Raw genomic sequence first — 14,479 nt, 5'->3', positions numbered from 1 at the left:
TCCATAACTCCTACTAGCTGAATCATCATCACCTAAGACAATCATTTATGAACAACCGGCCAGTTCGTCTTATATAATCATTTATATTTTGAATAATATAAATTTTAATTATTTTTTAAAAAATTATTCTCATATTAACAGATTGATTAGGATTTTAACGGGTTTTAAAAGACTTTTAAATTAAAAAAAATCAAATATGTATCTCATCTAACAATCCCTAACAAACATTATTTTTCAGCTTTTCATCTGACAACTAATTATTCTTCAACTTTTTATTTGTAAGATCGATTGAAATAAATAAATAAATAAAATACAAAATATTAGTGCTGATATAAATCTTATCCATTAAAAATAAAATACACTGGAAAATGTTAATAAAACTAAAAAGTAAAGATCCAACAAGAAATCTAACAAGCACCATAGATACAATCCAAAAACCCGCATGCGATGCAAATTTAAATTGCAAAAAGTTTTCATGCATTAAAGACTATTTATTTTATTGGAATTTAGTTAATTTTAATTATTCGGTTTAACAATAATTAATTAACTAAGTAAATTGTAGAATCAAGAAAAATAAAAAAGCATCTTTTCTTTTTAAAGAGTATATTTTTAGAAACAAAGTTGTTAAGATATGTTTTGGAACATATTTTGGAAAGATATATTCTAATTTTTTAGAAACAATCTTTTAGAAAATTAAGTTTTAAAACAAATCAGTAATAAATAGACATCACTTTTATGATTTTGACTTTTTATGAGTTAATTTTTACGAGAAAAGATCCTCTCCGGTAATTGAGAGGGTCTTGTGCAATCTATGCCGCTCATTTATATTTTAAAATTAAAATTTCTTGTATTAAAATAATAGGTGTGGTCCAGATTTCACAAGAGAGAGCAATTTTTACTACTACAGTCTCCTAATTTTATTGCCCTTATAATTATGAAGGTTGAACTCACCTCATGCGTGTTTTGTCATTTAACAAATAATTGGGTCGCTTTGGTTATTTGAATATGGTATGTAACTATTAGAGCTGTTAAAGGAGCCGACCCGGGGGCCAGGTCATATAAAGGGTCGGTCCAGTCAAGCTCGGTAAATTTCCTAGTCCGACCCGATAAGAAAAGGCTTACATAGGCCAGTCCGACTAATAAAAAAAAAAAGATGCAACTAAATCTATGTTATATTTCTCAACTAAATTTTCAAGAAGGTAATTCATATCGCTATATTTTCTCACATAATTTCCCAAACAACAGTAACATCCTCTTTATCCTCATCAAACAAACAAACAAATCTCTAACAAATAATATCATCCTAATTCAATAAGTTTATTATTATTATTATTACTAGCGGCCAGACAGTGCGCATTTCGCGCTTGTCTGTGTTTATTAAGCAAATTTATGTCAAAAAAAAAAAATAAAAAAATCATGGATTATGTTATTGCGAATTTGTTAATAAAAGATTATATATAATGATAAATTAATTTGAGGCCCCATATTTTTGAGGTCATATGCCAAGATCCAGATTTCCGCTTTTTGTTTAAGTGAATGTTCTCATTTCTTTTGAAAGATATTCAACATTCCAAGTTTCCTTGAAAACTCTTTTGCCTTTTTTACTTTTGTCATCATACACCTCATTAGCAAAGTGTTAGTTCAAGATAAATAATATAATTAGGGTTGTCAATATATTAAAAGCAAACACATCTTATTATTAACTTTTATAAGAAACGTACATATATTGATACAAGAGAAATAAATCTCGACACTCACAACATAATAGCAAAACACACATGAAATAGAACACAGAAAACCAAACTAGGGTCTTATTTAACTTATTAAAAGACTAAAGCATATAGAGCTAATTCAAACGTATGATATAGCTCCATATTATTGTCTGCAATACTTGACCCATAAAATCAAATATTAGTTACCGGCTATATATAGATATAGCTAGCAACTAATTAGTTTGTACAAGGAGGCGTTGCAATAAGATCTCCAGGAGGAAACCTTTGTTCTCACCAGGGACAGGAATTGCAGAGTCGTTAGCATTCCAAATAAAAATACCAGGGAGTTTTGATTTCTTCTTGAGCAATTTGCAGCCACCAATGAAGATCTCCCACGACATCTTATCATCTGCAGGGTCAGTGCTAAGTCCTGGAAGGACTTTTTCAGGACAATAAGCCTTTTCTGCCTCATTGTAGAGGTTTACAAATTCATCAGATGAGGATATAACGTAAGGGTTGTTGTAGAATTTGTAGTCAACCCAATTAATGTCATCTTTATTTGCCGAATACAAATTGAGGTAGTGGGTATCATTGTTAGGTGATGGGGCAATGGACACCACATTGATACGTAGATCAGTATTATATTTGAGCTCTGTTATGACCCTTCCGAGGTAGTTGGCAAAACGACGGTCAGATTCAGAACCGTGGATGTACTGATAATTAATGTCAATGCCATCAATTGTGTTGTCGCCGCTTGAACTCTTGTATTTTCCAATGATCCTTTTGAGTGATTCTACAGCCTTCTTACTCCATTCTTCAAGGCCCGTAAGAGGATCGAATGGAGTTTTAGAGTCACGACCTCCAATGCTTATTACCACCTTAACATTCGCATATTTTTCCTTCATTGTTCTCACATCATCTGGACCGAAGTAATCAACATTCCAACTTTCCTTGAAAACTCCGGTTCCTTTATTACTGTTGTCATACTCCTCACTGGCAAAGCCCAAAATGAAGTGAAATTCATTGATATCGGAGTTGATGATTTCAGTTGGAAAATTACGTAAAACTTTTGAGGATGGCTTCACACCAATGTATTCACGAAAGATAGACATTTTGATAATTTGACTGAATTAGAGAAGGAGATTATATAATTGGCTTTTTAGATTGGTTGTGGTTTGATCTAATGACCAACTCTTGTTGCCCTTTTATAATACTACGCAGCTCCTATTAGATAATGCAAATCAATATGATTTTTGTCGCCATTCAAAAAAAAATATCCACTTCTTGTCACAACCGTATTGAATTAATTCGTTCAATAGGACAAGTACTATGCTTCAACTGATCAGTGCTATTATTTCCTAACAACCATAGTGTGAACATAAATTTGAGGTTTCACTACTAAAAATTCTCAATATTATCATGGTAATTATAATTGGAGTAGTCCCAGTGTACTCATAAATTTGAGGTTTCACTACTAAAAATTCTCAATATTAATCTGAATTGGATCGGTCATTAAATCAGTGTACTCATAAATTTGACGTTGATTTCACTACTAAAATCTCTATTTTCCTACTAATTTAGACCCGTTATTAACATGTTCCTTTATTTAAACCAGTCATTAGTCATAACTTCATAAGTCAAGAATTAGTTGATTTAAATTGTGTTATAATTAATTGACACAACGATCAATTTACTTAGTTTATTAAAAAGTGATTAGTGGAACAAAAACTCAAACTATTGTTGCTTTACTATAAATATGATCATTTTAAAAAATAAAAATAAAAGTTAAAATTATTAATTTCTTTATCGTTAAGCATGAAGGAGAATGAATGCAATGTGTATTTTTTTAAGCAAGAAAGAGTGCGAAAGTGTTTTAGCGTGAGACGTTAACCGCAACAACTCACATCATGTGAGAAATTTAAATCTTATAATAAAAAGTCATATTTTGACTATATATGTCATCATATTTCAATTCTAGTTTATAATAATACATCTATATATATATATATAGGAGAATAGTTAGTATGCCTCAACTCTGTGGTATTATTTCCTAACAACCATAGTGTGAACATATATAATTAGAGGTATTATTTCCTAACAACCATAGTGTGAACATATATAATATTGGTATGAAGTTTACACGGTCATTAGCGATGACTAATTTTCGTCTGGGAATCTGTGGAGCACACAAGATAGGTTTTTTCCTCCCTATCGAATTTTTTTCATACGCATGCTAGTAATCAAACTTCAGACTACATACTTAAGGGACCAAGACTTTTACCACTAGGATTGATTCATTATTGATGTCATCCAACTTAATTTACTTACACCTACAATGACTTTATATAAATTAAATCTATATGTACTTTATTTTTGGGTACATAAATCTATATATACTATTGGTTAAATTGAATTCAAAATTGTTGTTGAGTAGATAAAATAACATTAATAGTTATTTTGCAACCTTTATTAAAAAGATTTTAATTATATTATGAAATTCTGGTATCACTAGAATGATGTTGCCTAAGATGTCCCAACAACTACTTTGTGGATAATGTTGTTTTCTATTGTTGGCACATCTTATATAACATATAAAAACTGACAGAAAATAAATAAATGGCACAAGTAATTGTTAACCCAGTTCAGCCAACTGCCTACTCTGGGGGATACCAATCCAGGAAGGAAATCCACTAATAGCTCTAGTTACTAAGACCTCCAGCAAACCCTAGGATTTACGCCTTAAACTAAGACCTCCAGCAAACCCTTGGTTTACGCCTTATAACCTCGACACTACTCATGCAACTTCTGCCTAGGAACTCCTAGACATGAGATCCCATCTCACTTCCACTCACACAACACAACCTGTGTTGATTATACAATGTTGGGAAAGATGTGGCGACAACTTGCCAAGACAACACTTCACTTTTGCTTAAAAGCTTCAAGTGAATCACACACGGTAAACTCCGTACTTCAAAGCTTAGGAGTCACCTTAAAATAATAAACTTACTTCTTAACTCGTGTTATAGAATCCACAAGCAAGAATTACAATCAAACAATAAAAGACTCAACAAAGACTCAATATGTGAAACTAATATTTTTCAAATGAGATATCAGTCTTGAGCTTGGTCTTCGTATATATAATGATCTAGCACGCTCCTCTTTCTTCATTACTCGTAGGACGCTCCTTGTAACTCATAAAAGGTGATCTGATTCTCTTTTGATCTTCATCAAGATTGTATATAAACTTTCCAAAAGTGTTTAAGGACTTTATAGGATAATTGTGATCATACCGTTGTACCATTAAGTCTGTCTTATCCTTAAAAACTCCTGATCAGATCAGATCTCCATTACGCGTGCTTTTAAAGTGGATTTCCATATATAGCAGATGCTCTCATAAATGCGCGAGATTTCCTTGAATAAATATGATGTTGTAACATGTTTTCCAACATCTTGTTAGTATATTTGTTTTAGCAAAATTAAGCCAATTCAAATATCCAACAATCTCCCCCTTTGGCAATTTTTGGCTAAAACAATTTCAGGCCATTACCCTTGAGAGATTAAAAAGCGCAATCCTTCAAATCACCATGATCACACAAAAGAAGGAATGTTAGAGCATCATTTAAACAAAATTTCACATAGGTGAAAAATATATGCATCAGAGGCAGCAGCAGCGGAGTTATCATTAAATAGCCTCGAGCAAAATAAAACGTGGTATCAGAGCAAAACATATATCATATGTCATATGACATCAAAGGTGTTGTGACATATAGGAGCACATCTTCTAGCACATGTTCGTCCAATCAGGGCAGTATCCATTCAGCAGCAAACTCCCCCTGACTTCATCAGCTTGTGCATCATCTCAGGGTAAAATTTTTACTCCCCCTGAATACTTGCTTACTGCTACTTAAAAACATGTCATAACAAAAGACACAACAACATGTAGCAGAAACAAAACAAAGTACTACTCCCCCTTTTTAGCCACAAAATGTGCCAAAACAGGAAAGTTAAGTATCCAAAGTGCAGTATTTAAAAGTACAGACCATGCACTCAGAAGGTGCTAAACTCCAGGGCACAAACACCCACAAAACAAATAACAAAGTTCAGTAAAATATTAAATAGATTACAAAATCATTCATCATCACTACTGTCAGAGGCTTCATCCTCATCTGTAGCAGTAGCATAACCTTCATCCTCATCTGCATTGTTTTGATCACCTGTAGCAGCCACATTTGCACTAGCTTTCACAGGTACCTCATCAGCTTCCAATCCTTCAATCATCTTCAAGAACACATTCTTCCTTTCCTCAAGCTCAGCCTGCTGTTTATCAATGTCCTGACATTGAACCTTCAAACCAGCAATAATCTCCCTTTTGGTCATAACACCAGCTCCAGCAGCAGATGTCCCAACATGATCAGTAACATTGTGATTACCAAAGAGCTTATGATGAAAAGTAAAACCAGATTCCCTTTTCTTGGGAGTGTCAGTCACAGCCTTAATGTCTGGATATTGGGCCAAGATGATTCCACATAACAACGAGGGAAATGCTATTGGCATCTTCACAGCTGTTGATCTAATATGCTTAATGGTTTGATCAAAAATAAAGGTCCCATAGTCATAGTCAAACTTGGTTCCTACAGCATATATAAATCTACCCAGGTTGGTTGCAACATTGGTTGCATGCTTGGTTGGTACCCAATTGGTTGACCCTATCCTATTGAGGATGGCATATTTGACATTCAATTTACTTGTGGGTATCAGCTTCTTTGTAGGCCAGACCTTAACCTTACCACCAGTTATCTCAGCACTCACAACATCATTAGCAACTTCTAATTCAGCCTTAGGTTCTATAGATCTTCCTAAGTAATTATTAATCACAACAGGGGAAAAATTGATACATTTACCTCTAACAAAAACTTTGTGGCAGTCCTTGCTCAGTGGATTATCACATTCTTCAGGGATGTTCACCAGAAATTCTTTCACAAGCAGCTCATAACAGGGACTGAAGTCACAAACTGTCTTCATCAGACCAGCTTCCTTGATGTAGTCAAAGATGTCTTGACATTTGAGAGCATCTTTGGTCAGTTCCCTTTCAACGGCCAATCTCCTTTGGTAAATGTAGTCCCATCTCAGTGCAAAGGCAGCACGATGAAAGGAGATGTTATCACAGGGGGCTTCTTCAATACCTTGAGGAACCTTCTTTGCAGTAGCTTTCTTAGGGTTGGCAGATGAGATGTTAGCAACATCTTCAGCAACATCATAGTCTGAGTCACTAGATGACTCCTTCTTTCTCTTCAGGGTTTCCTTCTTCTTGCTGGAAGGGGAGATAACCTTACTCCAACCTTTGACTGGTCCAACACCTTTTGTTTTCACTCTTGGTGTAGGAGTCTTGCTTACAGTGGCCACAGCCTTCCCTGTACAGCTTCTCAATCTCTTTGTTATACCACCAGTTGATTTTTCAGCAGTCTTGGTGGTGACATAATCATCAACATCAACAACATCTTTCTCTTTCTCAACTTCTGCAGGCTTGTCAGCTTCAACCTCTTGCTCCTCTGTGGGGATAGACTGGTTGCTTTCTTCAGACTGAGTGTCTCCTTCATCATCAGAAGTACCCTCATCAGCAGTTCTAGTTTCTTCATCTGTGGACTCAGATGTTGTGATAGTTGTCTCAACATCTTTTTCAGCAACAGTTTCCTTCACAGGTTCTTCCTCAGCGGTTGCAGTTTCAACTTCTTCATTCACATTCAAGGATGTTTCAACATCCTCCATGACAACTTCTTCAGTAACAACAGGGGTTGATTTTTCAGCCACCATTTCAGCAATTGTTGGAGATTTATTAGCAGTTTCTTTTTCAACCTCTGTAGGAGTGTCTTCCATCTCAGTATCAACAGGCATATTATTCAGATCTCTCTTCTCAGCATCAGATCCCAAATTATCTTGATTAGGGTTACCAGCAATTGAAATAAGTGTCTCAACAACTTCAGACACAGGTTTAGGGTTCTGAGACGCTACTTCAGTTGTTTTCTCGGATGTGTTAACATTCGATTCAAAAACCAAATCAGACATATTCAGAGGAATCCTAGACTTGTAATCTCTTCTCTTCTTTTTAGAACTTTCTTTACTAGATTTAACAGTAGAAAGAGAGATATCATCACTTACTTTTGGAGTTTCCTTTTTCTCTACAGATTTTCCTTTCCCTTTCTTCTCAGCAACATTTGTTTGAGCTTTGGGTTTGGAAGCACGAACAGTTGTAACAGGAACAGCGTCCTTGATGATCTTCGAGGAATCGATCTTTGCCTTTGATCGAGTAGAACGGCCGGACTTTGTAGTTTGTGATGATTCAGACATGTTTGGATCAAGGTTTTTAAAGTTTGAGAAGTTGAATAGATGGAGGTTGTAGTGAGAAGCAGTTGAATAGGGTTCACGATCAAAAATTAGGATTTGGGAGAAAGTGTATTAATTGCGTGTACAGACATATTTAAGGGAAGTTTGTAATGATTTCCCTAAATTAGCGTGCATTGAATGATGGGAGAGAAAACGGTTTCCTTTTGCACGCCTCAACTGCAGTAACTGCTATGCTTCTTCATGCAGGCAAATTCCCAATTTGCCCCTTAAAAATTCAAACTGATTAGCATCAAGCGCCTTTGTAAAAATGTCAGCTAGCTGTTCACTTGTACCAATGTGCTTGAGTTCCACACAATTTTCTTCAACAAGGTCTTTGATGAAATGATGCCTGATGTCTATGTGTTTGGTTCTTGAGTGTTGAACTGGATTCTTTGATATATTGATTGCACTCAAGTTGTCACAGTATAATGTCATGACATCTTGGTCGACATTATATTCTTTCAGCATCTGTTTCATCCACATCAACTGTGAACAACTGCTACCTGCAGCTATGTATTCAGCCTCTGCAGTGGATAGAGACACACAATTCTGCTTCTTGCTGAACCATGAGATTAAATTATCACCCAAAAAGAAGCATCCTCCTGAAGTGCTCTTTCTATCATCAGCACTTCCAGCCCAATCTGCATCACAATACCCTATCAGAGTTGAGTTCTTGGTCTGGGAATACAGAATCCCATAATCACTGGTGCCCTTTATATACTTCAGAATCCTTTTGACTTGCACAAGATGGCTCATCTTTGGCTTGGCTTGATATCTTGCACAAACACCAACAGCAAAAGTGATGTCTGGTCTACTAGCTGTAAGATACAAGAGACTTCCAATCATGCTCCTGTATAGGCTTTGGTCAACATCAATGCCATTCTCATCTTTGGTTAGCTTCAGATGAGTAGCAGCTGGAGTTCTCTTGTGTGCTGCAATGTCCATTCCAAACTTCTTGATCATATTTTTCGCATACTTGCTTTGAGAAACAAATATGGTGTCTTCCATTTGTTTAACTTGCAGACCAAGGAAATATGTCAGCTCACCTACCAAACTTATTTCAAACTCTGATTGCATTTGTTGTACAAAATGTTGCACCATCTTTTCAGACATTCCACCAAATACTATGTCATCAACATAAATCTGGGCGATCATCAGCTTCTCTTCTTGTTCTTTAACAAACAAGGTTTTGTCATGGCCTCCTTTTCTGTATCCTTGACTAACAAGAAAATTTGTCAGCCTTTCGTACCAAGCCCTTGGAGCCTGTTTCAGTCCATAAAGAGCTTTCTTTAACTTGTACACATGATCAGGATTAGCAGGATCTACAAAACCTTTAGGCTGCTCCACATAAACTTCTTCATGTAGGTACCCATTAAGAAAGGCACTCTTGACATCCATTTGGTACAGCTTAAATTTGAAGATGCATGCTATACCAAGAAGTAGCCTAATAGATTCCAGTCTTGCAACTGGCGCAAATGTTTCATCAAAATCAAGTCCTTCAACCTGAGTGTACCCTTGAGCCACTAACCTTGCCTTGTTTCTTGTTACAACACCATTTTCATCTGACTTGTTCTTGAACACCCATTTTGTGCCTATGACATTAACACCATTGGGTCTAGGAACAAGATCCCACACATCACTTCTTCTAAACTGAGTTAATTCATCTTGCATGGCTTCTATCCAAAACTCATCAGTGAGAGCCTCTTTTACATTTTTAGGCTCAACTTTTGAAACAAAACATGAATTAGTAACCACTTCATTAGTCCTTCTTGTAGCAATTCCTTGGTTAGGATTTCCTATGATGAGATCCTTGGGATGGTTCTTCTGGATTCTTATTGAAGGAACTTTACTTACAGGACGAGGTGTAGGAATGGTTGATTCATCATCTGAATCTGATTCCTTTTCTGCTACAGCTTCTTCAGATGTTGGCAAAGTTGTTGCAACATCATCTTCTGTGTCAGATGTTTTAGTAGATGTCAAATCATCTATCACAACATTGATAGATTCTACTATTACCTTGGTTCTCTGGTTGTAAACTCTATAGGCCCTGCTGTTTGTTGAATATCCAAGAAACAACCCTTCTTCACTTTTAGGATCCATTTTTCTTCTGTGCTCTCTATCAGATAGGATATAGCACTTACTTCCAAACACATGAAAGTGTTTGACAGTTGGTTTTCTGCCTTTCCACAGTTCATATAGTGTAGTAGAAGTTCCAGTTCTGAGTGTGACACGATTGTGAATATAACAAGCAGTATGCATAGCCTCAGCCCAGAATTGATATGGAAGATGTTTTGCATGCAACATCACTCTGGCTGACTCTTGTATTGTCCTGTTTTTCCTCTCAACAACACCATTTTGTTGAGGTGTGATTGGAGCTGAGAATTCATGCTTGATTCCTTCAGAGATGCAGAATTCAAGAAAGCTTGCATTCTCAAACTCTTTACCATGATCACTTCGTATCCTAACAATAGCAGAGTTCTTTTCTCTTTGGAGTTGAAGACAAAGTTCTTTGAATGCATCAAAACTTTCAGATTTGTCTTTTAGAAATTCAATCCATGTGAACCTTGAAAAGTCATCTACCATGACAAACGCGTACCTTTTTCCTCCAAGGCTCTCCACTTGCATTGGCCCCATCAGGTCTATGTGCAGTAACTCTAGAACCCTTGTTGTGGTAAGATGTTGCAACTTTGGATGCGACATCTTTGTCTGCTTCCCTACTTGACATTCTCCACATATACTTCCTTCCTCAATTTTGAGTTTTGGAAGACCTCTGATTGCCTCTTTAGCTATTGCCTTCTTCATGCCTTTGAGATGCAGGTGGCCAAGTTTTTGGTGCCACAATTTTACCTCATCTTCTTTACTAATGAGACATGTTGATACATCTTCTTCTTTAGGAATCCAGAGATAGCAGTTGTCTCTTGACCTTACTCCTTTCATCAACAGCTCTCCTTGCTCGTTTGTAACTAGGCATTCAGCTTTTGTGAAGTTAACTTTCATGCCTTGATCACAAAGTTGGCTTATGCTGATTAGATTAGCTTTAAGCCCTTTTACAAGCAGCACATTATCTAGCTTTGGTAGGCCATAGTTTGCAAGTTTACCAACTCCCTTGATCTCTCCTTTGGCTCCATCTCCAAAGGTAACAAAACTGGTAGCATATGACTTCAAGTCTTCAAGATAGTGTTCAACACTTGTCATGTGTCTAGAACAACCACTATCAAAGTACCATGTTTCTCTTGAAGAAGCTCTCAAGGATGTATGAGCTATTAGACCTGTGATCTTCTTCTTTTCTCTCCATTCCTGTCTTGTTGTAACATTAGGAAAGACAGGAGTGTAGAATTCTTGATGAACTCTCCTTGGATATCCGTGCAGCCTATAGCAGAAAGGCCTAATATGTCCTTTCCTTCCACAATGATGACATGTCCAGTTATAGTACCTGGGCACAGGATGTTCCATAAGATGTTGCGACAATCCTCCTGACACAAACGTGTTGTTGATTGGAGTATGTATAGTGGCATTGTTGAACTTCATCTGTTGCTTTACTCTTTCATGTTCAAAACCAATGGGCTTAGGTTTCCCGTAGTTTTGTCTTTGTAACATTTCTTCAAAAGCATCAGTACCTTTGGTCATCATTTTAGCCACTTTTGTGACTTGATCCAAGTCAGCATTTAACTTGGTCACTTCTTCACCTTGTTCAGCAACTTTACATAGGAGGTTAGACTTCTCCATTTCTAACTGTTGAATTTGACTACTCTGATCTTCAACCTTAATGTTGAGATTATTAATGTTCATGAGTAAGTCATTTCTCTCAGCTTGCAGTTTGCCATTGATCTTCTTTTGTTTCTCCAATGCTTTGCAAACTTCTATACTTCTATTGTGAAGATCTTTATAAGTAGCAGCTAGTTCCTCATAAGTTACCTCCTCATCACATGATTCTGAGTCAGATACACAAACTCCTGTTAAAGCATTAACAAATTTGGCAGATTCTTCCTCCTCTGAATCTGTATCAGACCATGAAACCACAAGACTTTTCTTTTGCCTTTTTAGAAAGGTTGGACATTCAGGTCTGATATGGCCAAAACCTTCACATTCATGGCACCTCACTCCTCTTTCATCTTCATTTGTCTTCTTCTGAGAGCTGGACTGTTTGTTGTTGTTGAATCGACCATTTGGCTTGGCCCTTTGATCTACTTTCTTCATCAACTTGTTGAATTGTCTCCCAAGCATAGCCATGGACTCAGCTAAGCTTTCTTCACTTTCAGATTCAACTTGTAAATCATCAGCAGCACTTTTTGAAGCAAAGGCCAGATTCTTATCTTTCTTTTCATTTCTCCTGTTTAGGCCAATTTCATAGGTCTGAAGTGATCCTATGAGTTCATCTAAATTTAGACTTGAAAGATCATGAGCCTCCTCAATAGCTGTCACCTTCATATCAAATCTTTTAGGCAAAGATCTGAGTATTTTTCCAACTAGCTCCTCATCTGAGATAGGTTTTCCAAGTGCATCAAACGAATTTGCAAAGTCAAGCACATTCATCTGAAAGTCATGAATGGTTTCTTCCTCCTTCATTCTGAGATTCTCAAAATTGGTTTTGAGCATCTGAAGTTTAGATAGCTTAACTTTTGATGTTCCTTCATGAGCTTTTCTCAGAATTTCCCAGGCATGCTTAGCAGTAATACATCTCTTAACAAGCCTGAACATGTTTGCATCCACACCATTAAAAATTGCATACAAGGCTTTGGAGTTGCCAAGTGCCAGATCATCCTCATCTTTAGTCCATTCATCATTTGGCTTCTTGACATCAGTTTTATTGCCATCTTTGTCAAGAACCATTGGTGGTTCCCATCCACGTAACACAGCCTTCCATGTCCTGCTGTCAATTGATTTTATGAAAGCCTCCATTTTAGATTTCCAATAATCATAGTTCTCAGGACCTGTCAGTAAGGGGGGTTTAGACACTGACCCTCCTTCTTTATCCATTGTACCAGAAAGTACTCTCCCTGGAGCTCACCCAAAACAACAGAACAGGGTGCCTGCTCTGATGCCAATTGAAATTCTGGTATCACTAGAATGATGTTGCCTAAGATGTCCCAACAACTACTTTGTGGATAATGTTGTTTTCTATTGTTGGCACATCTTATATAACATATAAAAACTGACAGAAAATAAATAAATGGCACAAGTAATTGTTAACCCAGTTCAGCCAACTGCCTACTCTGGGGGATACCAATCCAGGAAGGAAATCCACTAATAGCTCTAGTTACTAAGACCTCCAGCAAACCCTAGGATTTACGCCTTAAACTAAGACCTCCAGCAAACCCTTGGTTTACGCCTTATAACCTCGACACTACTCATGCAACTTCTGCCTAGGAACTCCTAGACATGAGATCCCATCTCACTTCCACTCACACAACACAACCTGTGTTGATTATACAATGTTGGGAAAGATGTGGCGACAACTTGCCAAGACAACACTTCACTTTTGCTTAAAAGCTTCAAGTGAATCACACACGGTAAACTCCGTACTTCAAAGCTTAGGAGTCACCTTAAAATAATAAACTTACTTCTTAACTCGTGTTATAGAATCCACAAGCAAGAATTACAATCAAACAATAAAAGACTCAACAAAGACTCAATATGTGAAACTAATATTTTTCAAATGAGATATCAGTCTTGAGCTTGGTCTTCGTATATATAATGATCTAGCACGCTCCTCTTTCTTCATTACTCGTAGGACGCTCCTTGTAACTCATAAAAGGTGATCTGATTCTCTTTTGATCTTCATCAAGATTGTATATAAACTTTCCAAAAGTGTTTAAGGACTTTATAGGATAATTGTGATCATACCGTTGTACCATTAAGTCTGTCTTATCCTTAAAAACTCCTGATCAGATCAGATCTCCATTACGCGTGCTTTTAAAGTGGATTTCCATATATAGCAGATGCTCTCATAAATGCGCGAGATTTCCTTGAATAAATATGATGTTGTAACATGTTTTCCAACATCTTGTTAGTATATTTGTTTTAGCAAAATTAAGCCAATTCAAATATCCAACATATTACTTGAATTTATAAAATTCTCGATTGATAGAAATTCATCCCTTAAAATAAATTTTATTTTAGTGGCTAGAAATTTTATTTTAGACCTCTTTTTAGGGACCAAACTGATTAACGGAGATGTCTTTAAGGGACCTATTCGGACTTTTTTTTCTTTAAGGGACCTATTTGAACCTTTTTTTCAGGGACCAATCTAAAATCAAAAATGTCTTTAAGTGACATTTTACTAATTAAGCCATTATTCAATAAGCCTAAAGAGTTGACTGTTTCTAGTAAAATGAACAGAGGTACGTAGTAATATGTTTGATACATATATTAATACCTACAATTAC

At 36.2% G+C, this 14,479-nt stretch overlaps 1 protein-coding gene across 1 annotated transcript in view; it reads right to left on the bottom strand.

Annotated features, from left to right (window-relative positions):
* The window catches only part of LOC123884949 (chitinase 1-like), a 7,669-nt gene extending 4,781 nt beyond the window's left edge, over positions 1–2,888 (bottom strand). The window contains exon 1 of the mRNA XM_045934179.1: positions 2,122–2,888. Coding sequence (XP_045790135.1) covers positions 2,122–2,824 — 703 coding nt within the window. The 5' untranslated portion in view covers positions 2,825–2,888. The remainder of the gene's footprint in view (positions 1–2,121) is intronic.
* Between the last annotated feature and the right edge of the window lie 11,591 nt (positions 2,889–14,479).

Source organism: Trifolium pratense, linkage group LG5 (assembly GCF_020283565.1).
Source record: "Trifolium pratense cultivar HEN17-A07 linkage group LG5, ARS_RC_1.1, whole genome shotgun sequence".
NCBI classification, from domain to species: Eukaryota; Viridiplantae; Streptophyta; class Magnoliopsida; order Fabales; family Fabaceae; genus Trifolium; species Trifolium pratense.
The sequence above is the reverse complement of the archived record's forward strand: the minus strand, read 5'-3'. Positions and strand labels throughout refer to the sequence as shown.